Source organism: Aulonocara stuartgranti, assembly GCF_965226115.1.
Source record: "Aulonocara stuartgranti genome assembly, chromosome: 7".
NCBI classification, from domain to species: domain Eukaryota; kingdom Metazoa; phylum Chordata; class Actinopteri; order Cichliformes; family Cichlidae; genus Aulonocara; species Aulonocara stuartgranti.
Genome location: NC_138945.1, coordinates 22,253,107 through 22,278,086, shown reverse-complemented (window position 1 = coordinate 22,278,086; position 24,980 = coordinate 22,253,107). Strand labels below are relative to the sequence as shown.

Sequence of the window (24,980 nt, the reverse complement as noted above, 5' to 3'; positions counted from 1 at the left end):
GGTATGATGGCTTGTTTGAGGTACACTCCTGCTCATAGCTAGAGCCAGTGTAGTTTTTGTTCCTTATACTTTCTGGATGATGCAGCTGCTTTTCCCTTTGTAGTCTATCCATAAGATTAGACATGGATATTGTGTTTTCAATAGCACCAGTGAAAGGGACCCTATTGATTTATTTAGCCATTCTGCCACAATCTGCTGCTGGTGAAAGCTGCACCTCTGAAGCTTAGCGTGTGTTTAGATGTTTTTGTTGTTGTTGTTTTTCAGTTCAAGTATATATGTTGTTCAGCTACTGCAGATATAGGAGGCACGATGGGGCAAAAAGTCTGACGAACACTAATTTCACATTGAGCCAAATTTGATGACACTTTTGCTGACTGTTAAGCATCTTGCAGTCTAATGAAAAAGCTCGCTGTAAACTCTGTTCATTGCCACTCACTCAGAGCTCCACTCCAGCACAAAACATCTGCTCGCTGGGCCAATTTGTACGCCACACAGATAAGTAAAGGGTGAACTTAATGTAAACCCAAATTCCAATGTTGGTAAAGTTACTTCAGAAACACGATAAACTAAATTTGCAGATGGGACGGCTACACACATCAAAGTGCTCACAGTGCAGAAGCTCGCTCGTATATAATAGAGTAGTTATAGGACCAGGTGGAGTGGGGCACACATGGCCTACAAAAAGAATAGCAAATGCACATGCACACGTTGCCTTTATAGGCTTAGGTATGATGACTGAGTGCCAATTTAGCAAGTCAACATATGCTTGAGGCCTACACAGAACCATATAAGCATATAAAAACTTTTAATTGGTGTTTTTAATGTTTATTTTTAGAGAATGGCTTTCATGTTGGTAGTTGCCATTTCTGTGCTGGTTCTTAATGAATTTAGCCATTAGTAAGAAGAGTTATATTTACTAACATCAATAATTTAGTCAGCTAGAGGTGACAATTTATAATAAAGCAAAATGCTCCTTTAAAGTTGAACTGAGCTGCTATATTATTCAATCACATAATCTCTGAATGATTAAAATGTAAGCAGTCTATTCTTTTCTTTCCACACTTGAAGGGTCAACCCTGGACAGTTCTGTTTCCCAACAGTTTTACCCCACTACCTAATGATGTGATTGGTGATTATAAGTAACATAAAGAGATACCTTTGAAATTACAGTAAAATGAATTGGCAGACAAATACAATTCAATCTAAATTCACATGTTTTTATTAATTTAGCTGATGAAAGGCTGTTGGGATACTTTGGCTTTTCAAATACAGTTTTTACAAAAGCAAGACATGTTCTCTCTGTTTCTATTAACGTCATTTCTTTCCTTTTCCCCACATTTTCAAAATCATTCAGTTTCAGCATCAATACGTCATCCATACGGTTGCTTATTCAATTCGGGGTCATGAGCGGGATAGAGTCTATCACAGCTGCCATAGTGTCTACAGCAATAGACTCAGACAGGTGTACACACAGGGAAACTGCACTTAGAGACAAACAACCATTTGCACTCACATTCACACCTATGCTTAATTTAGAGTCACCAATTTAACAGCATGTCTTTAGACTCCAGACATAAAGGCACCGATGTCAATACTCTTTCCAATAATCTTGTTTAGCTTAACTCTTTTTCTTGTAAGTTGTCTTTGTAGTATGTCTTTAATATCTTACAAGTGTGGGTGGTGTAAGGGTCACAAAAATATGTGGAATGATTATAATAGTTAGAGTTGCTGAATTACAAGAAGCTTATCCCTGTAGAAATTAAAACTGTTAAAAGTCTAAGCAAATGTTTGTGTGGATGATATTTGAAAAAAATCACCCACATCCATTTTTTATATATATCTTCTATATTGTTTTAGATACTTTAATGCTTTTTCTTCTATAGCAACTATCTGTGTTTGAGTATTAGGTGCTTGCTATGTTTGTCCACTCTAATATTTTCTGTGTTATCAAAAGGTATTTTTTTTTGTGAAGCCAATTTATACTTTTTTGCTTGCTAAATGAAATGAGTATGATTCTGCATTTGAAACATTTTGTTGTATAAGTGTCCTGGATGTTTTAGAAAACAGTGGGCTAGGTTCCAAATTACCCACTGGGCATGGAGCGACAAAACAAGCTGTGCTCTGGAGAGAGCTTGTAATAGATTACAGTGATTCCCCTTGGACATGCTGTTGAGCAGGTGGTGCCTTAGCTGGTGCAACACACGGCAATGAATTTACCATTTCCTGCTCCACCATCTGACTATGAGTCGTACAGTCTGAAAACACATTTTTAATAACCAGAGAGGCAATTAAATAAATTCAAATAGAAGTCAGAGTCAACTATCTTTGCAGGTTATTTTTCTCATTAACCCAACACACACAAAGACACACACAAAGATGTATGAACAAATCAAAATACACAATGAATATATGTACATTTTTTAACGTTATGAGAGAGAAGGAGATTAAACTTGATTGTTGATATATGACAATTATAAAGGCCTAACTTACTGATTTACTATCCCTGGCATTATATCGAACATACCAAACAATAATAATGCCAAAATGATACTGACTTTAAATGTTAAAGGTATCCAGTGTGTGTGCTTTGACATTAAAAAGGAAAATAGTTTCCCCCCTCACAGTCCATTGGATAAAATCACTTATTTCTGGCCTTCAAAAACAGCTTTCAGCAAGAACACCTGACTATTTTTCTATTTTTGTAAAAATACACCCTCAGATGTGGTTAATCAGCTCAGGCAGGAAACTAAAATGTTCATATTTTCCCTAGCTTCTCTGACAATGAAGCATGAAAGCGATTTCCTGTGGGAGGCAATGCTGAATTTGATAAACTTGACTTAGTTGTTATTTCTTGAGGGATAAAGAAGGTGAAATTGTTTACTTTAGTATGAAAATGTGGGAGACTTTAAACAGGTGTTTCTTTTTCAGTGAAACTGAACAGATTCATATCTAGAATACTGTGCCCAAGGAGATGCTGACCAATCTTAGCAAAGCCTTTAAAGGTAAAGGGGGAAAAAGTGCATTTTTCATTTAGTAAATGTGACATTTTATACCATTGCTAATTGGTGTATTCCACTATTGTTGCCAATCTCGTGACTGTTGAGAACAAAACATTTTACAGATCAAAAATTTCAGTTGATTGTTATTATTATTATTATTATCACCAAAGATTTTTAATCTATCAAGAGACATCGTTGCACAAACATTGCTATTTCAGTCCAGGAATGTAGTTTGCTTCCTTGGACAGTATCCACCATAATTAGTTCCTCAACAGAGCTGGTGCAACCTGGGGCTTAATGGGGAACAATCGATGCCAACGCAAACAGTGTGTTTTTCTTTGCGTATTGCTCCAACTGTCTGTTAGATGAGATTATCAAATCAGCTCAAATTTTGCATTTTATTATTTTGCTGTTCTGGATATGCCTATAAAAATATTTAGCAGCTAACAGGCTTGTTATACTGTAACCCACACATACAAGCTTAGCGACATACACACAAAGTAGATTTGAGAGTAGAAGATGAAATATGCAAACACTATTGCTTTCTCTCTCTCTCTCAACCTGCTGTCAGGGGTTAGACATATAATTGTGTTTGTGGCAAAGCACGTCTACACAGAAATATTCCACCTACACATACTTTGAAACTCATTTATTTTCTACGGCCATCTGCAAGTACTCCACAATGAACCAAGTGAATCATTCTGTTTGTAGGCATATAACTTTTCCTGTGAATTGCAAAAGTCTTTCAACTTGAAAATGTTTTTGGTACCAAGCACCTTGTCACTGTCGCATACAGTACACACTATACCACTGACAAATCGAAGAGCAAAAAATAATTTGTAAAATAAATATTTGTAGGGAATTAATGTCAGTGAAGAAAAAAAGTCTAAGATTGGAAATGATGTAGATGGAAATCTTTAGTTGTCCTTTGTGATTTATATGTGATGTCATGGAATAGCTGGAATAGTAAGTAAAAATAGGAATCTATTCTAGTTCATATGTTGGAAGTGGAAATAATAAAGTAAATGTTAAGCCTGTGTCAAATAAAGTGAAGACCACTACCTGAATAGTTTGTGTGCCATCACCCATTTTTTGCTGTTTATCTGGGTCCGGGTCACTGAAGCAGCAGTCTAAGCAAAGATGCTCAGACCTCCCCCTCCTTAGCCACATCTTTCACCTCATCCTGGGGGACATGAAGGCATCCCAAGCTGAGATATGTCTCCAGCATGTCTCGGGTTTGCCCCCAGGGCCTCCTCCCGGTAGGACATGCCTAAAACACTTCACCTAGGAGCTGCCCAGGAGGCATCCTCGTCAGATGGCTGAACCACCTCAATTGGCTCTTTTCAATGTGGAGGAGTAGCAGCTCCACTCTGAGCTTCTCCCAGATGACCGAGCTCCTTCTAAGTGAGACCACAGACACCCTATGGAAGGCATTCATTTCTGCTGCATGAATCCACAATCTCATTCTTTTGGTGACTACCCTCAGCACTTAGCCATAAGGTGAATGTAGAAACATAGACTGACAGTTGGATTTCATACTGAGCTCTTCACTAGAACACACTGGCACAGTATCACTCATCATTGCTGATGATTGATACATCACATCAATCCGTCTGTAAGTCTCTAACTCCACTTTCCACACACTCATAAACCAGACCCCTGAGATGCTCCTCCCTGACCCAGAGTAGACCCTCTACCCTGTTCTCACCAGAAATGATGGCCTCAGACTTGGTTGTGCTAATTCTTATTCCTATTGCTTAACACAAAACATCCAATTGTGAGCTGGTGGCTACCTGATGAAGCAAGGACAACCACATCACAAAAAGCAGAACTGGTGATAAAGGACAGCCCTGGTGCTGTCCAAGTGCCATGGGAATTAAGTCTGACTTACAGTTGCCAGTTTGAACCAAACATGAATTGCTGTTGTACAGAGTCCATAACAAATGGCCAACAAATGGCCAACATATCGACCATCTCTTCCTTCTGTAATTATTGGAAACGTAAGATCTTTGCCCAATAAGATGGATGAGCTCATGTCGCTAACCTGGTCACAGAGGGAGTACCGGCAATGTAGCATCATGATGCTAACGGAGTCGTGGCTAACATCGCTAACTCCGGACACAAGCGTGACACTACCGGGATTCCAGCTGCTGCGAGCGGACAGGACCAGAGACAGCGGTAAGAGGAAAGGAGGGGGACTGGCAGTTTTTGTGAACGACAGATGGTGTAACCCTGGGCACATCACTGTAAAAGAGCAACTCTGCAGCAGAGACATTGAGCTGTTAGCCGTTAGCATGCGTCCGTACTACCTGCCCCGGGAGTTCTCGCATGTTATCGCGATAACAGCGTATGTCCCCCCCTCGGCCAACGCGGATGCAGCCTGTGACTCTCTCCACTCTGTGGTCAGCAGACTGCAAACACAATCACCGAGAGCCCTTCTCATAATATCAGGGGACTTCAATCATGCCTCACTGGACTCCACACTGCCCACCTTCACCCAGTATGTGACCTGCCCAACCAGAGTCAATAAAACACTGGACTTACTGTATGCCAATGCAGAAGAGGCATACAGTTCATCACCTCTCCCTCCCCTGGGAAGATCTGATCACAACCTGGTGCACCTTGTCCCTGTGTATGAGCCCTTAGTGCGCAGGGAGCCACCAGCCACCCGCACAGTACAGAGATGGTCAGAGGAGAGCGAGGAGGCTCTTAAGGATTGTTTTGAGTCGACTGTGTGGGAGGTGATTTGTGATGACCACGGTGAGGACATCGACAGCCTTACTACATGCATTACTGACTATATAAACTTCTGTGTGGATAACACTGTACCTACCAGGACTGTACGGTGTTTCTCCAACAACAAACCTTGGATTACCCCAGAAATTAAAACCGTCCTCAAGCAGAAGAGGAGGGCCTTCAAATCCAGAGACAAAGAGGAGTTGAAAAGGGTGCAGAGAGAGCTGAGGGGACTGATAAGGAATGGGAAGGAGAGCTACAGGCAGAAGATGGAGAACCAGCTTCAACAAAACAACGTTGGTGAAGTCTGGAGAGGCCTCAGAACCATCTCGGGCCACAAACAGCAGAACTCTCTGCCTGGGAGGGATGTGAGATGGGCAAATGAACTGAATCATTTCTTCAACAGATTTGACTCAGCCATGAGGCAGTCTGCAACATCGGCTGCAGACTCACCCACCCCCACTGCTGCTGTTCCACCTCAGACACTTCACACCTCCTCTATTCACCCTGCTCACTCCCCCCCCACCCCCAACAACAGCATCCAATACACACTCAACACAAGGCTCCAGCCTGTCTCTCTCAACCACCCAGGTTAGGAGGGAACTGAGGAGGATTAATGGCAAGAAGGCAGCGGGTCCAGATGGCATCAGCTCGAGGGTCGTCAGGTCCTGCGCGGACCAACTGTGTGGGGTGATGGAGCACCTCTTCAACCTGAGCCTGAGGTTGGGAAGAGTCCCACAGCTCTGGAAAACCTCCTGTGTTGTACCAGTGCCAAAGACTTCACGCCCCAAGGACCTCAACAGCTACAGGCCGGTGGCTCTGACATCCCACCTGATGAAGACCCTGGAGCGGTTGGTCCTGGCTCAGCTTCGGCGCCTAATAAGCTCATCACTGGACCCACTTCAGTTTGCCTACCAGCCTGGCATTGGAGCGGATGATGCCGTCATTCACCTCCTACATCGTTCCCTCGCTCACCTGGAGACCGCTGGAAGCACTGTGAGAATCATGTTCTTTGATTTCTCCAGTGCCTTCAACACCATTCTTCCCTCGGTTCTAAAGGACAAGCTGGTGAACTCTGGAGTGGACCATCACCTCACTACCTGGATCCTGGACTACCTCACCGACCGACCACAGTATGTGAGGACTCAGGGCTGTGTGTCGGACAGGGTCGTCTGCAGTACGGGGGCCCCACAGGGAACGGTTCTGGCTCCGTTCCTCTTCACCATCTACACTGCAGACTTCTCCCACAATTCCACCCAGTGCTTCCTGCAGAAGTTCTCTGATGACTCTGCAATAGTCGGCCTCATCACTGATGGGGACGACAAGGAGTACAGAGGACTGACTAAAGACTTTGTGGACTGGTGCCAGCTGAACTACCTCCAGATCAACGCCAGTAAAACCAAGGAACTGGTGGTAGACTTCCGCAGGCACAAGCATTCTCCACTGCAACCACTGAACATCCAAGGTATGGACATTGAGGCTGTGGACAGCTACAGGTACCTTGGTGTTCATCTGAACAATAGACGGGACTGGACTCATAACTCAGACGCCCTCTACAGGAAAGGGCAGAGCAGGCTGTACCTGCTGCGGAGACTCAGGTCGTTTGGAGTGGAGGGCCCACTCCTGAAGAAATTCTATGACTCTGTTGTGGCTTCTGCTATCTTTTATGGCGTGGTCTGCTGGGGCGGCAGCATCTCTGCTGGGGACAGGAAGAGACTGAACAGGGTGATCCGAAGGGCCAGCTCTGTTCTAGGATGCCCTCTGGACCCAGTGGAGGTGGTGAGTGACAGGAGAACGGCGGCTAAGCTGTCATCCCTGATGGACAACATCTCCCACCCCATGCAGCAGACTGTGACAGCACTGAGCAGCTCCTTCAGTGGGAGACTGCGGCACCCACGGTGTGGGACGGAGAGATTTCGCAGGTCTTTCCTCCCCACTGCTGTCAGACTCCATAATAAAGACTTTAACTGATCAAGCACACACATCCATACATATGCAATAATACTAAGTGCAATAATCCTTTCTGTCATCGTTGTATTTTTACTCAGTTGTATATAGTATTTGTATTTGTATTCTATTTTTATCTTATTGTATATTTATTTTATTTTATTCTACTGTATATAGTATTTTATTTTATTCTATTCTGTACAGTTGTGTACTGTATTTATTCTTATTGTATTCTAATTTTTGCCTCATAACTTTTGCACTGTCCACTTCCTGCTGTGACAAAACAAATTTCCCACGTGTGGGACTAATAAAGGTTATCTTATCTTATCTTATCTTATCTTATCTTATAACAAAAAGCACCTGTGAGGTGCTTCCAAAGCACCTCACAGGGTGCATGTTTATCCCTTCTCTTTGTCTACAAAGCAGATGTGGAGTGGTTGGGGAGACTTAAAATGCACTACTAAGTATCTGGTGTTCCATGATTAGAATGAAAGTTACTTCCTCCTGGATCTGGTGATGTCCATAGGCTGTCATTGCAAGCAAAGGGTTTTCTGAAATTAATGAACTTTTGAGCCCCTGAAATAAACCGACTGTGTAAAGCTGAAAGTCTGCACTTCAACTGCATTTGAGTTGTTTCATTTAAAATTCATTGTGCTAACGTACAGAACCAAAATTTGAAAAAAAGTTATCTCTGTCCAAATATTTATGGACCTAATATCTATATTTGGGTGCATTAATTCCCCCAGCATCCAATATCCTCCTTAAGCATGTCATCCAACTCATCACCACGTGGTGATCAGTTGAAAACTCTGCTAATTATTTCATGGCTGTGGCTGCAAGACATGAAGCCACAGATCAGATTATATGGTTACAAAATAATCGATAACTGACCTGTGACATAAGGTTTACTTTTACTTTTAACTTATGAATACACTTATGTTCAGCCATGGTATTTATTATGAACAGTTATAAGTACAGAGTCCAGAACATTAGTACAGAACACCACTTGGGTTTAGATCGGGCAGACATTTCCTCCGAGTCAAGCCCCTCCAGGTCTCTATATATCAGTGTTAATGTGAAAGCTGATGTCCCCCAGTAGGGTAACTAGGGCAGCTTCCGGCACCCCACCCATGGATTTCATAAAGGATCTAAATTGTTGTTTGGTCCATAAGGAAATACAGCAGTCAGGACATGCTCCCTGATCAAAACAACCTTGTCATAAATCAGCGCTGCTGTACATTTTTTCATGATTGATATGAACTTCTGGACCCAGTAATACTTTCCACAGACCCACTGGTCCCAGAATGGATTATTTTAGATAAACATTTGGACACATATTACAAGTAATATGAATGTTTTACGATTTCAGACAAGTTTTAGTGCCTCGCTGGGCATTAACAGAGATCAAACAAGGAAAGACCAGCTGACAAAAATTACACTGAAAAAGTAATGAATGCAAACATGCAGGCTGATATTTAGTTTGATTGAATATCATGTTCACTTATCTTTCAGCAAGTCATACATTTTTATCTAGATAATGAAAACAGCTATCTCCACTTACATGATGGTGCACTTTTTTTCTTATTAATGCTATACTTGACAAGGCATTGTAACGGGTGCAGTATACATGTTTTCTCTTTTTTAACAGTTAAGTGTTTTATTTTCAGCAGTAAGAAAATTCAGTTGGGAAAGCAGTAACAAAAACATTGCGTGAGCTCGAATTGTAGCTGTAAAAGGTTCTAAAGTTAAAATAGAAGTGTCACCATGTTAAGCTTGCTGCCCCGGTTCTTCTTCAGGGGTCACACCATTTCTCCTTGGCCTATTAGCACATCTATTCAAGGTTCTTTTCATATAACACTGTATTATTTTCCTTCCTAACTGTTTCTGTGCACAACAGAAAGCACTACATCATCCAACTGTAAAGCATCCACAGGGGATTAATAGGAGTCTTTGTGTCTCAAATTAAAATGTAAAGGCAAAAAAGTTAAATAAAAGAGGAAAAAGAGGAAACTATAAACTATTCTGTTATTTGTATTACTTCTTAATTTCAAGTGCTATATACATTTGATAGGGTTAAAAGGGACTAATGAATGGGAAGGTTTCTTATTGAAATGATACTTTTACCAGGCTTTAATAACTGTGAATTGGTAGGATATAAACTATATAGCTATAACCTTTTGCAAATGTTTAGAAATTGGACTTGATCAAGAGAAAATAATGCTTTTGTTCTGAGAGCAGAATCTATATGTGGGCTATAATTGTTTTTGGACCGTGTATTTCTGTAGCTGTAGTTAATCTACAGGGAGTGCAGAATTATTAGGCAAATGAGTATTTTGTCCACATCATCCTCTTCATGCATGTTGTCTTACTCCAAGCTGTATAGGCTTGAAAGCCTACTACCAATTAAGCATATTAGGTGATGTGCATCTCTGTAATGAGAAGGGGTGTGGTCTAATGACATCAACACCCTATATCAGGTGTGCATAATTATTAGGCAGCGTCCTTTCCTTTGGCAAAATGGGTCAAAAGAAGGACTTGACAGGCTCAGAAAAGTCAAAAATAGTGAGATATCTTGCAGAGGGATGCAGCAGTCTCAAAATTGCAAAGCTTCTGAAGCGTGATCATCGAACAATCAAGCGTTTCATTCAAAATAGTCAACAGGGTCGCAAGAAGCGTGTGGAAAAACCAAGGCGCAAAATAACTGCCCATGAACTGAGAAAAGTCAAGCGTGCAGCTGCCAACATGCCACTTGCCACCAGTTTGGCCATATTTCAGAGCTGCAACATCACTGGAGTGCCCAAAAGCACAAGGTGTGCAATTCTCAGAGACATGGCCAAGGTAAGAAAGGCTGAAAGACGACCACCACTGAACAAGACACACAAGCTGAAACGTCAAGACTGGGCCAAGAAATATCTCAAGACTGGTTTTTCTAAGGTTTTATGGACTGATGAAATGAGAGTGAGTCTTGATGGGCCAGATGGATGGGCCCGTGGCTGGATTGGTAAAGGGCAGAGAGCTCCAGTCCGACTCAGACGCCAGCAAGGTGGAGGTGGAGTACTGGTTTGGGCTGGTATCATCAAAGATGAGCTTGTGGGGCCTTTTCGGGTTGAGGATGGAGTCAAGCTCAACTCCCAGTCCTACTGCCAGTTTCTGGAAGACACCTTCTTCAAGCAGTGGTACAGGAAGAAGTCTGCATCCTTCAAGAAAAACATGATTTTCATGCAGGACAATGCTCCATCACACGCGTCCAAGTACTCCACAGCGTGGCTGGCAAGAAAGGGTATAAAAGAAGAAAAACTAATGACATGGCCTCCTTGTTCACCTGATCTGAACCCCATTGAGAACCTGTGGTCCATCATCAAACGTGAGATTTACAAGGAGGGAAAACAGTACACCTCTCTGAACAGTGTCTGGGAGGCTGTGGTTGCTGCTGCACGCAATGTTGATGGTGAACAGATCAAAACACTGACAGAATCCATGGATGGCAGGCTTTTGAGTGTCCTTGCAAAGAAAGGTGGCTATATTGGATTTGTTTTTGTTTTGTTTTTGAATGTCAGAAATGTATATTTGTGAATGTGGAGATGTTATATTGGTTTCACTGGTAAAAATAAATAATTGAAATGGGTATATATTTGTTTTTTGTTAAGTTGCCTAATAATTATGCACAGTAATAGTCATCTGCACACACAGATATCCCCCTAAAATAGCTAAAAGTAAAAACAAACTAAAAACTACTTCCAAAAACATTCAGCTTTGATATTAATGAGTTTTTTGGGTTCATTGAGAACATGGTTGTTGTTCAATAATAAAATTATTCCTCAAAAATACAACTTGCCTAATAATTCTGCACTCCCTGTATCTTACACCTGGCCACCATATAGAAAACCTTCAAATATTGTTGCCTTAAGAAAGTGTAGTTTTTTTGTTTGGTTGGGTTTTCGCCCAATGGAAATTTAATCACACCTGCATAAGAAGGCCCAGATCCCTGTTATAATCTATTATAACTAGTGCTGTCAATAGATTAAAAAAAATTAACTAACTAATCTCACAATTTTCTGTTATTAATTGCGATTAATCTCAATTACTTTATTAATAGCCTGGCTCCAATTACATTTTTTTTATTCTTTATATTTTAAGATTGTAACAGACATTTATGCAACACAATGAAGTAAATGCAGAATAAACACAAAGAATGTATGCTGAAATTCAAAGAGAATTTTAATAGTTTTCATCAATCTTTAACACAGTGAAAACTTACAAAAAACCTTTAAGGCCATCAACAGTGACTGAACCCAGGCCTACAGGTTAAAGTGAATATCATAACAATAAAGGGTGCACAAAACTCAGTATTTAAAACACAAAAAGACACAGCTGAAAACCCAGAATGTTGAACATTTTTCACTTCAAAGGAGCAATCTGGATTAGTCCTTCTTTGCACTCAGCCAGTTACTGAGGCAGACTATTCTGTTTACATTGTCTGATGACAAAGAAGCACGCTTCTTTTGAATGATGTGACCTGAGAGTGAGAATAATCTCTCACAAGGCACTGTGGTTGCAGGGGTTGACAGGTACTTGCGTGCAATAGGTGCCAGCCTGGCATGTGCTCCTTCTCTCTTTAACCACCACTGTAGTGGACACTCTCCTATGTCAATTTTGGGCTCTGCTTTGTACAGATTCAGACAGCAGTCTATAGCATCTTCCTCTTCCTCTGTATCTGAATCAGGAGAACCCAGCAAGCAGATGGACATCTTGCTCTTCTTTGGTGAGGGTTCCTCTGTTGTCTGAGCAGATGGTTGGTGTGCATCCGTCTCTGACATCAGAAGGTCATGTACTGATGCCCACACCTCTCTTCTTTCATCTTTGGAAAGGCATTTAAGATCTTTAAACCTGGGATCAAGGGCAGTAGCGATCTTCAGCCATGTGAGATTGCTGCTGTCCCTCCGCTGAGCTAGGTCTGTGGTAAAAATCCTCTTAAACCTCAAAACGTAGACTGGGTCATCATCTGAGGGCTCCATAATCCTGAACAAATGACACAAGGCTGGCAACACCATGGAACAAGAGACATACCGCTCTCCTCCCAGCAGTTCGGTAACATATCTGCAATAGAAAGATCAAGTCTGTATTTTTCTATTAATCACACAGAGACAAACATAAAAACTACATATGAAAATACACAGAGAGGTGGAGGTGGAGAACATACTTGAAAACAAAGCTAGAATGCAAAGATAGACACACAATCATGAGAAACAAAATGTATTTACCTGCAAGGTTCCAGTAGTTCCTCCAGCTTTTGCAGTCTGTCAAGCTCCTGGTCAGTCAACATAGTCACCTTGCTGTTTTGTTGAGTCAGGATGGTGGTCAGCCCAAATTTGTTTCTCTGGATCCGCTTGATCATCTCTAGGGTGGAGTTCCATCTTGTTGGAACGTCCTGAACAAGCGGTTCTGTTTGATGTCCATGTGCAGCTTGCTGTGCCTTTAATTCCTGAGCGTTTGCTGGACTATGCTTAAAATGTCCAACAATCTTGCGACATTTGGCCAGAGCCCTTTCAAATGCGCTGTCATTAAGAGAAACTGTGACCGTTCTTTGCAGAATGTGGGCCATGCAGGGCATGTGTTCAAATGGAAGTAGTCTGGCGGCTGCAACCATGTTACGAGCACTGTCGGTGCCAAGCGTGGTTACCTTGTCCTTGATTTTCCATTCGTTTGCAACATTCAGAAAATGGTCAGCACACGCCTCAGCATAGTGTCTCTCTTCAGTTTTACTCACTGTTAGTGCAAACGATTGCATAGTCCAGTCGTTATCAATAAAATGCGCCATGACCCCCAAGTAATTATCGTTGTTCACCGAAGTCCAGTGGTCTCCGGTGAGAGCGACATTCCTTACTTGCACAAGCTTGCTGGACTGCTGAGCCCTCTGGTCCCCATACAAAGTGTGCAGTCTCGACACAATGGTTCCTCTCGAGGGCAGATTGTAACACTCATCTCCTGATGCAGCACGAATGACTTCTCTCAGTCCATCATCTTCTACTATGCTAACTGGTCGGCAGTTTTTAGCTATCCAAACAACCAAGGAATTGGTTACCTTTTCTCTCACATTTTTTGTTATTCGTCCACAAGCACCATACTCCTGAAGCGTAGACTGGCGAGGTCCCGTAGAGGTGGATTCAGTTGGGTGTTTTGCTCTCAGGTGATACGCCAGTGATGAACTGCTTCTGTGGTACTTGAATTCAGCTTTGCAAATTGTGCATCTTACTCTCGTTTTGTCCAACAAGCCATCAGGCAACTTCTTAAAGAGAAACTTTCCACCCAAAAGTCCGCCCTCGTCCATGCTTGCGTGTGTTAGCTAGTGTTAGCTAGATAGTAGCATGGTGTCACTTCTTCTTCTAATCATTTCTGTCAGGCCAAACGCCAGCATAGCACACTGTTGCCCCCTCCTCCAGAGGTGCTCATGAATTTAAAGGTCTTAGATTACAGGAAATTAATAAAAAAAACAAAATCAGCGTTAAATTTTTTTAATGCATTAAACATTTCGCGTTGATCTTAACAATTAACGCGATAATTTTGACAGCACTAATTATAACATTAACGTAACTTATGTGGCAGTGACCATAACGCCACCAAAGGTTCCAGGTGCATAATGGTAACAGCATTGGCAGCAAAGTCACTGTAACAGATGAGCCACACAGTGTATTTATTTATTTATATATATATATTTTACAGGTGTGAATAAAACAAGACAAAGAAATACAGTGACACGTCAATTTAAACATTTGATATGATTTCTGTGTACTATTTTAAATAAAATATCGAGTTATTAGATCAAGTCCTTAAATTCTATTTTTCTTTTGCTCTTACAGCATCCCATTTTCTCCAGAGCTGGGTTTATACATAGTTCTCTTCATGATAGTTGTCTTGTGGTTTGGTCTTTTATGGTCTGCCGTATCCTAGTAGTTTGAAAAACCTGCATTAGAACTCCTGCAATGACTTTTCAGAGACAAAATATAACTTCTTGATTGTCAGAAATATGCAAATACGTAACAAAAATGGTGTAGTTCACTTCATCCCGTCAGCAAGACCAAGGAGCTGGTGGTGGACTTCAGAAGGGGTCAGCACAGAGACTACAAGCCCATTATCATCAATGGAGCTCCAGTGGAGAGGGTGCAGTCCTTCAAGTATCTTGGTGTCCACATCTCCTCAGACCTGACATGGGCTGCCCACATTCAGGTCCAGACCAAAAAGGCTAGGCAGCGCCTGTATCACCTACGACAACTGAGGAAGTTCAGGGTCTCTCCAAAGATCCTCAGGATTTTCTATACAGGCGCTGTGGAGAGCATCCTCACACAGAACATGACATCGTGGTTCGGGAACAGCTGTGTGAAGGACCAAAAAGCTCTCCAGAGAGTGATCCGTACAGCAGAACGCTGCTGCAGGATTGCTCTCCCCCCGCTTCAGGACACCTACACCAGGAGATGCCGGACTAGAGCAGCGCAGATACTGAAGGACCCGTCCCATCCTGGCAACAAACTGTTCCAACTTCTGCAATCTGGTAGAAGGTTCCGCATCTTCCGGGCAAGGACAGAGAGACTCAAGAGGAGCTTCTATCCCCAAGCCATCCGTGCCCTAAACACACACATCCGCCCTCTCACATCATCTATAATTGACTGAGTCAGGACTCTTCCAGACACTGAACCAAGGCACAATGTACATTTCAAATTCCTTTAATTTTAAATATGTTTATATTGTCTATCCTGTAAAATAGTCAGATGTCTATTCATATTAATGTACAGAATTCACCTGCTTGCTGCTACTACTGCACATTCACCCAGTGTATAAACTATATATATATATATATATATATATATATATATATATATATATATATATATATATATATATATATATTAGGGGTGCAACGATACACAAAATTCACGGTTCGGTTTGATACTTTGGTGTCACGGTTCGATATTTTTTCGATACAAAAAAATGTTCATGCCTTTTTAATTTGTCATTTATTAAAATTATAAATATATATTTTAACTCAAAAGTACAGTTTTTAAATTTAACCCTAACCCTTGTGCGCGTTTTTTATTTTGACAGCGAATGCGCACCTGCGGACCACTTATGTGCACCCCTGGTTATTTAGCTCGTCATATTGCAGCCACAGAAATTCTTTTGTCCATGAAACCATAAAGCTGCACTTTCTTTTTGCCTTATAGTCTCATTTGTCATAACTTCTCCGTTTTGTGGTAAGCTTTTCTTTGGCTGTCACTTCTTCACCCCGACCTGTCTTATTTGGCTCAGCAGAGCTGAAATATAAATCCTGCTACTTTTACACACGGACTCACATAAGCTCAGCGATTCTCTGCGCGATCAACCTCTCACATGTTTAAGCTTGCTGCGGGAGATTTCACTTGTCATGTTTGCATAGTAAGCTAACGATTAATAAGACGATGTCAGAGGAATTGGTGCACAAATTATCATCACTCACAGATCAGTGCTGTCATTGCAAAGTGAAAGCAAAAAAACAAGCGCAAATTCAAACGCGATTTCAATATGTCACATATTGACAGTGGCTCACCGATGCCAATGACATAATTACCCAGCTACATTTCTGAAAGAATGCAAAAGCATTGACATATATTTTTCCTACAATAGCCCGACGGGCAGGGCAGAGAGATTTTTGTAGCCCGACTGGAAAGATCGCTAGCTCCGGGACGTCGGGCTAGCGATTTTGCAAGCCCTGTATCTGATTGAGGAATCACTCATCTTTGGAAAAGAGAGTTTATTACAGAGAAATGTCTCTTTCCAAAATAAAAGCTATACTATCCGCTTCTTCTGGGCTATATTCTCAGCAGCATAAGGAGAATCATGTGCTAACAGCTGTCTAAATGACTCGGCTAAAGTTAGTAGCATGCTTGTTGTTTTTGTCTTTGCACTAGGATGATGTCGGTGTAAATGTGCAGTCATATTCGTTGTGTTCCCACTAGTGCTTTCAGGTTAATCTCGTTGAAATGACCTTAACGCCACAACACGGCAAATCTCCGTTAACGAGCTACCGCCGATCGCCCCGTGCATGGGGCGATCGTTAACGAGCTAACTGCGCTAACACACTAGTTCACACCAATGTAATTAAGCATTGCATGGCACATCCAACATACTGTTTTACTTTGTCCATGACTCGCTTACCTTCAGGGTCATACGTCACATGAAAACCAAAATAATTCCAAACGCCAGATCTGAATGAGAGTGGGGGAGGTCCATCTTGCAAGGAGAGCTTAACTTCTGTCTCGCTAGCTTGCCCTGCGCTCTTCCTCCTGACTATGCTGTCTGTGTTGAGCGCTCAGTGGATCTGCGCTCGACAGTGCAGCCTAGGCGGAGTAGTCGAACGCAGATTCACTGAGCGCTCAACACAGACAGCATCGTCAGAAGGAAAGTTGATAAAATAAATTACAAATGTTGTATTGTTCGATACATATGCGTACCGAACCGAAAGCACTGTATCGAACGGTTCAATATCGATACGAATATCGTTGCACCCCTAATATATATGTGTGTGTGTATATATATATATATATATATATATATAATGTTCTTCCTCTACACCCACCCCCCCCCCACCCCCCCAATTTTTGCACATGTCGAGGAGCGTGTCAGGCTACATTTCACTGTGTGTTATACTTGTATAACTGTGCATGTGACAAATAAAGAACCTTGAACCTTGAACCCTTTTCTTTTTTACCTTTTTTTTTTTTTCAAATTTAGTTTATACTAATTTGTATGTAAATCTCTCAGTATGTGTGGAGTGCTTGAAATCAGCCTTTAAACAACTGCCTTATACATCACCGTGTTAAATGAGAAATACAGAAATACAAGAAAAACTCAAGGGATCACTGTGCTGCTCCCCGCAAAACAGTTCTGATGCATGCCTTTCCAAGCATTTGAGCCCCTTTCCAATAAATTTTGCATAAACAAGCATCTGTTGAACAGCACTGCAAAATAAAATGTTTTTGTGTTAATTATAATAGCGACGGTGTATCGTGACATTCTAGAGTATCTGGAGTAACAAGATTAAAGCATTTGAGCATATGTCTGAGATATTAATAAACAGTATGAATTTATTCTGTTTTTAGAATATATTCCGAGCACAAATCCAAAAGGTAGGGGCATGTTATGACTAATTAGGATTTCATTAATCACTGCAGTAATAAATTGAGTTGCAATGAGAAAGTGCACACATCAATTCTCTGTGGACATGCTCTACAATTTGTGTCCCCTTCATAGGGCCAAGTAAGGCATTAGTGCCAAAGCTGTTCCAACCAACATATTTTCCTCACTTGAACACACTGCCACCCAAGAGTTCAGTGTCAGCTTCATTAAAATGCATGGCTACTCACACAGTCGCACCTTGTGTATGCACAAATTAACATGAATGATTTCACTCTCTGTTATCCCAGTTGGAGACTCTACATGACTCTAATGTTAACAGACTAAATGAGACTACTTGTTTCCAGGGTTGAGTGGACGTACACTGTAACTAATTCTGCTCTCAAAAAGGGGTAAAAAAAAAAACTGTGCATGTTTAAGCACGTTTTCACTTAACCAAAGGGAAATTTTGCATTGATCTTTAATTATATTTAATTATTTAGGAACTACAAAACACAAGTGAAAAAGCCAAAAATCTCAAAATAATAGTGAGAAGATTGAAATTGAATCCCAGCCCTATGATGCCATCTTTAATTACCTTTAATTTACTTAGTGATGAAATAGCAAATTCAATACAGTCCTTCAAATGATAATACATGGTAAACAGTTTTGATCCATGTTAAGGTCAGTTTTATCGAATGCTGCTGTTTCTCAAGAGTTAGAGATCAAAGCAGAGCAGATCACCAGGATTTCAGTCATCTTTTATTAAACAAAATGGGGCTTTTTTTTTTTGGACTGGCCACTAGACAGACAGCCAACTGAGGACATGGCCTCTCTTTCAGGGTGGCTAATTTATCTTTGAAGAACCTCATTTGCATTGCAATTACCTGAGAAGAACCTATAAGTGGATCCTCCTGCCTCTGACAATTGAGATAGAGTGTGCATTTCTGCTCATTGCAAAGAAACGAAAGAAAAATCAATTGATGGGGGTGGAGACCTGGAGTTAGTTAGAATCCCCCCCCCCCCCCCCATACAGTGTAATGAACTATCATACAATTTCACAAAGAAATAGTCTGTCCCTTATAGCTACTTTGCATGGTAATATGTTCTAAAAAAAATTTTGTTTCACAAGTTCATCTGTGAGTAAGAAATTTAGTACCTTACCCCTCCCCCCCTCCTGCCACATATCAAGATAAAATTGTTATCAATAAGTATCGTAAAGAAAGAAAAGTCTATCCATAGCGCAGTCACATAAAAAACATAGCTCTTAAAATATCACCATGTCATTCTGTTCGCCTTACATTGATTTTAGGTATCTCTAGTTACATATTTGAACTGCTTTTGCTATTTCTAACACAAAAATGTCTTGGCCACAGACAAAGAATGTTAAAGTAATATTTTTTATTATGATATATGATATCGAAAATACGAGCTAAAATAAATGTGTCAAATAACTGATATACAGGGTGGGCCATTTATATGGATACACCGTAATGAGAACAAAACACTGAACAAAATCTTCTGCGTGAACTGAGGGTCCTGTTCCAATTTTTGTTTTGCCCATTCTGCAAATTCTGTGCGCCGATCTGGGTCATCCTCGTTGAGATGCTGCAGTAGCTGGAGTTTGTAAGGGTGCCATTTGTGAGTAGCTAATATCCGCCGAAGGGATGTTCGACTAATGCCACTCTCCAGTGACATGCGGCGAGTGCTACGCTGTGGGCTCTTGCTGAATGAAGCTAGGACAGCCACTGATGTTTCTTCATTAGTGACAGTTTTCTTGCATCCACATTTTGGCAAATCCAACACTGAACCAGTTTCACAAAACTTAGCAAGCAGTTTGCTAACTGTAGCATGGGAGATGGGTGGTCTCGTAGGGTGTTTTGCATTGAAATCTGCTGCAATGACCCAGTTACTGCGTTCACCAGATATCAACACAATTTCGATCCGCTCCTCACGTGTTAACCTCTTCGACATGTCAATGTGAACAAAGAGAAACTTGTAAATAACTCATGAAAGAATAAAGTTACGTTGTAACCAAGCACACCATTGTTTTTCTTGTGACATTACCAATAAGTTTGATGTGTCACATGGCCCTCTTCCTATTGAAAAAACAAAAGTTGTATCCAAGATGGCCGACTTCTAAATGGCCACCATGGTCTCCACCCATCTTGAGGAGTTTGCCCCCTCACATATACTAATGTGCCACAAACAGGACTTTGATATCACCAACCATTCCCATTTTATTACGCTGTATCCATATAAATGGCCCACCCTGTACTTAGTAGATCCCCAATTTACCCCAAGAAATGGAATTTAGGTGCATTCAATAAAACACTGCTCAGGCAGAAATGAAGCAAAGTCTGCAGTTTTCTTTGGGGAACAATTGTTGGGTTGTAGTCATAGATCAGGTGATACATCAGCTGAGTTTGCATTTTGCAATAAACAATTGAGCGACCTATTTATTCCATCACAAGGCCATCTCATTCTTCCTCTTACTTCATGGATCTGGGTTGCAAGTCTCTTTCTGTTCACATTTAGCGTGAATGTTGGTGCAGTGGTTGTGCTGAATCAGCAGAAATGTTTGAGGAAATTATTTATGGCACAAGAGTGACCCTCGTGAGTTGCTATCATGCACAGGGGTTGAGTACTGCATGCAGCTTGGCGATTTAACAAAACAAACTGACACGATACAGTGACATGTGAAACGCGGTAGGGGTGAGGATAGTGCTGTGGGGTAAGAAGTACGTGACTTTGTTTCAAGAAGAGCACTGTTTGAGAGAATAGCGGAAAGCATGAAAGGTACTGAACCTTACAAGTGATTAGGACACAGCATTACACTTCTCGTGCAAAATTTCAGCTAATAAGTAGTCGCTCCTGCTGACGAATGTGCTTCTGTCCTCCGGGGATTTTCCACAGCTGTTTCCACCTGCTGAGTATTTCCTCCCTTAGCTTAGCTTTGTCGTTTTCCTTTGAACACAAGAGCATCCTGTTGGCTATAATTAGCTCTGTCACTCTGCACGCATGAACATGAAACATGATGCCATTCTTTTCTCCGTACTTTGCACACCACACCTATTCACTCAAACACTTGTTCCCAAGCTTTGTGTCACATATCCCCCCCCCCCCTCCTCCACAACCCTCTTTCTTAGCCTTACTGTAATACGCCCTGTCTCACTGTTACAGTTTACTCACTTTTCCTGAACTTGTTGTTGCTTCCCCATTTTAATTTATTTTTTTATTTTTTACTTCAGATAATTAAAAACTCTTCAAATTTGTGTTGCAACAACTAATGACAGGAGTCTCCAAAGTATAGACCTATTCCATATTGAGAGGTCGCAGGGTTTTCACGTTGCCAGATGTAATACTATAAGAACAGTTTGATAGTATTAATGCAAAAACCCAGTTTGGTGGTAAAAGTTGTGTGTATCTGTGTATGTGGTTATGCTTGTGTGAGTGTGTGGCATGCAAGGCACAGACAGATGGACTTGCATGTATTTTTAAAACGTGTTACCACACCTTGAATTTGCTGCACCTAAAACAGCAAATGAGACATTCTCATTTCGTAGATTTGTTTGTAAAAATGTTTTGATAACAGTAGTGCGCCTGGGGTCTGCTGGCAATTGGTATGGTTGAAAAAGAAATGACTGAAGCTAAATTTAATTTAGAAAAAAGAAATGACAGCATTTGGTTTATTAAATTGTCATATGAAAAAAAATAGTACTCCTTAGAGCTCCAGCTCTCTTTGTGTCATGTCAACATCATCTGCTCAGTACTGACTGCCTGACAGGTGAGCTCAGGATTACTTTTACATTAAAAGCTTTTCTTTTTTGAGTTAATCTACCTGTGTGTGCGTGTTTTGTGAGTTCAGTATGTACAACAGCGTAACATGGCCATAAAAAGAAGTGGTGCAGTGTAAGTGTATTCCAAAATAACCACTCATACTCTTCAAATGACAAGACACAGAACATCATAATCTGGAAAACCAAACATGGCTAAAGCTTCTTGGTCACTATTATGGAAAATTCAATTTCATGTCATAAAGAAGGTATAAGGTCATACTGAAGTCTTTTTCAAGAGCTTAACAACATCAAGTTACTTTCCAACCTTCCTAACTCAATGAAATATTAAACACACAATTCCTGAAAGGATTACTTTATTGTAGGGTGGACTGGAGCAAAAAGTATATTTCCTGTGTCCAATGTCAATTTTTCATTCATATTAAATGCATATTCAATTTCTTTTATATTTATTTTATATCTAAATCCTTGGAAATAGCTTGAATGACAAAGAACAGCTCAAATCGAATGGACTTCTCTATAATTCTGATATTAACCAGGCTTCTATTATTTATTTATGATTACTGCATTTGGGCAGCAAGGTGGGTAGCAGTTTGTTCAAATGAATTCATTTCTTTTTCAGTGTAAGTTTCTGGTCAGCGCTCTACTTTTCTCACAGTCCAAGGACATGCAACTTAACCAAGTCGGTGACAAATTTTGCTACAAGTGTTTGTCTGTCTGCATGTGTTAGCCCTGTGTGACAGACTGGCGACCTGTCAAGGCCATACTCTGCGTCTTACCCACTGTGTGCTGGGAAAGGCTCCAGCCCCCTGTGAGCCTGAAACAGATACACAGTTTAAAGAGTGTATTGTTGGTTTGTGTGGACGGACAAGACAATTAAATCAGTAATATGTGTCTAGGAAAAACTGTCTACTTTGAGTTTATTTAAAGGAGCTGGCAACCATTATTTAATGCTACACATAAATTAATTAAAAGCTTGATGTCTGTTTTGTGATCTATTAAGGATACATGGAAATATTAATATTTGCAACTTTCCACTGAAAGCTAATGAAATAAAATTGATTCCCTTAGTTAGAAGCTATTACGTTGTCTGTGCACATCATTAGGTTCACCAGCTTTTATGGGCCAAACTGGATCATTTGGTTCAATGAAATCACAAAAGTCATAAAAGCAATCCTGTATATATTGTACATACTATTGTTTGAGTACTTACGATTGTTTTTTTTGTACTTTTTATATTTTACATTTATATTTATTATTGAAACTTGCACCAAGGGAGTGGCACTCCAATTTCGTTGTACTCTGTACAATGACAATAAAGGCTATTCTATTCTATTCTATTCTATTCTATTCTATTCTATTCAAACACCTCGGTAGGACCTCAACAAAAGTACATTGTATACACACTCTGTAGTATATGTTTGTGACATAAGGAGTTATTGAGTACCCAGTTTATCTTACCTATGTAATTGTTAATTTAGAAAATATGAGGTAACTGAAGAGCTTCTTGACATTAGTCATAATCTTTACCTTCATCAGAATCAGAATCGCGTTTATTGGCCATGTATATGCGCAATCACATACAGAGTACAGTTTATGCTGTCATTACATTTGAATTATGAAGTGTCACTTGTTTCATGTTTTCATCTTAACAATATATTGTTGAAGACAAAAAAAATGTCAGTTTTGTCGCAAAAGGTTAAATAATGAATTATGTTCATAAATGACTGCATATCACAGAGCTGTCACTTTACATTTAATTGAAGCGGTCAGTGCACATACTGGGGGTATAGGGACAGTGCCCTTGGAATCAAATGACACCATTCCCCTGTCTGCAGTGTGTCATGCTTTCTCTTTTAAATTGCTGATTCTTCAGTAGATACATGTGTTGAAAATGTCCATCACTTGGCTCACTTCGGTAATAGTTACGTTTTATTGAAGCAAACACATTTTCACTAAAGGTACCTGAATAAGTTTTGAAGTGTAGATGCAATGTTAACTCTAAACAATATGAAATCATTATTTATTTATTTTTTTTTAATTTTCATAGCTGGCTGTGAAAGAGCAGTAACTACATTCCAGCCACACTGGGACGGTGTGAGCATTCCCACAACTGCCAGGTGCCTCTCACTCTAGCACACTCAACACACAACACTCAAGCCAATGCCTACCCTAGTGGGTGGTGGCTTTACAGGTCACTGGATCCATGTCATTTTATGAGCCTCATGACTCAAAGCTTGACCATCAGATGCTCACCTGTTGCTCCAGTTGCTGTTCAGTTCATGGTGCTGCAGCTCTTATGCTCTAAGCCCTTCCACTTAGAACAGGGGTGTCCAAATCCAGGCCTCAAGGGCCGGTGTCCTGCAGGTTTTAGATATCACCCTGGGTCAACACACCTGAATCAAATGATTAGTTCATTACCAGAGAACTTGTTGAGGAGGTAATCTAGTCATTTAAATCAGCTGTGTTGGATCAAGGACACATCTAAAACCTGCTGGTCACTGGACTTTGAGGTCTGGAGTTGGACACTCCTGCCTTAGAGTATGGGAGACTCTGAACAAGAGTGCCAGGACACCACATTAAACATCAAAATTTCTTTAAATTCTTCAAGGAAATCTGTCTTCTCCACTTTCACTAAATTATTAATATCTCTCAGTGCCTAATTTTGCCAAAATGTCCTTTAATGTGACCAAGTTAATAGCCTAATTTAAATTCTAAACAAAGATAAACATTAATAAATGTTCTTATTATTAATTAAATTTGTTTAGCAATTAAACATAGCCTCATGTCTAAGTTGAAGGGAAAATAGTAAGAAAATAAGATGAATGCCTCGAAGGAAACTTGATTTTGTTTCCCATGTATGCCTATTTAAACACTGGAACTACTGGGTTCGATTTTGAAAAGATGTTTACTTTGCTTATCTGATTTACAGGCTTATCACAGCTGTCATGCAGTGAGAGGCAGGGTACACACTGGACAGGCCACCTATCCATCAAAGGGCCAACGCACAACTTTTTAGCAGCATTTGTGGTGTTTCTCGCTTTTGTGATTTTGCAGAGTGTACTGCAAGTGCATTGCAAACCAATCAGTTATGTTCTTTAAATAACAAGAACATCATAATCAGGGGAACCAAGTGCAGCTACTTGGAGTGGTTATCAAAAAATCCATGTCACTATAAAGAAGACTTTAGGTACAAGTTGTTCTTGAAGTCTTTCTCAGAAGCTTTCCAATTTCAAGTCAATTTATAGTCTTCCAACCTTTATTGGGCAAAAAAAAGAAAAAAAGAAACAAGTCATTTTTTTAGAGGATTCATTTTTAAAGCAATAAGTAAAAAACAATATTTTCTGTCTAACATATA

The 24,980-nt window shown here is 40.5% G+C and overlaps 1 protein-coding gene across 1 annotated transcript; it reads right to left on the bottom strand.

Annotated features, from left to right (window-relative positions):
- Positions 1-11,676: 11,676 nt before the first annotated feature.
- Positions 11,677-14,227, bottom strand: LOC309709457 (E3 SUMO-protein ligase ZBED1-like). Its single transcript, XM_082538074.1, has 2 exons — positions 12,944-14,227; positions 11,677-12,779 (listed from the first exon to the last, which is right to left on the bottom strand). The coding sequence occupies exons 1-2, from the start codon at positions 14,008-14,010 to the stop codon at positions 12,104-12,106; spliced, it is 1,743 nt and encodes a 580-aa protein (XP_082394200.1). The 5' UTR covers positions 14,011-14,227; the 3' UTR covers positions 11,677-12,103.
- Between the last annotated feature and the right edge of the window lie 10,753 nt (positions 14,228-24,980).

Excerpts from the sequence above, each read along its gene's own strand:
- LOC309709457 (XM_082538074.1), bottom strand. The coding sequence starts at position 14,010 with ATGGACGAGGGCGGACTTTTGGGTGGAAAGTTTCTCTTTAAGAAGTTG. Across the intron at positions 12,780-12,943 it reads GAACTACTGGAACCTTGCAG|ATATGTTACCGAACTGCTGG; the intron begins GTAAATACATTT and ends TTTCTATTGCAG.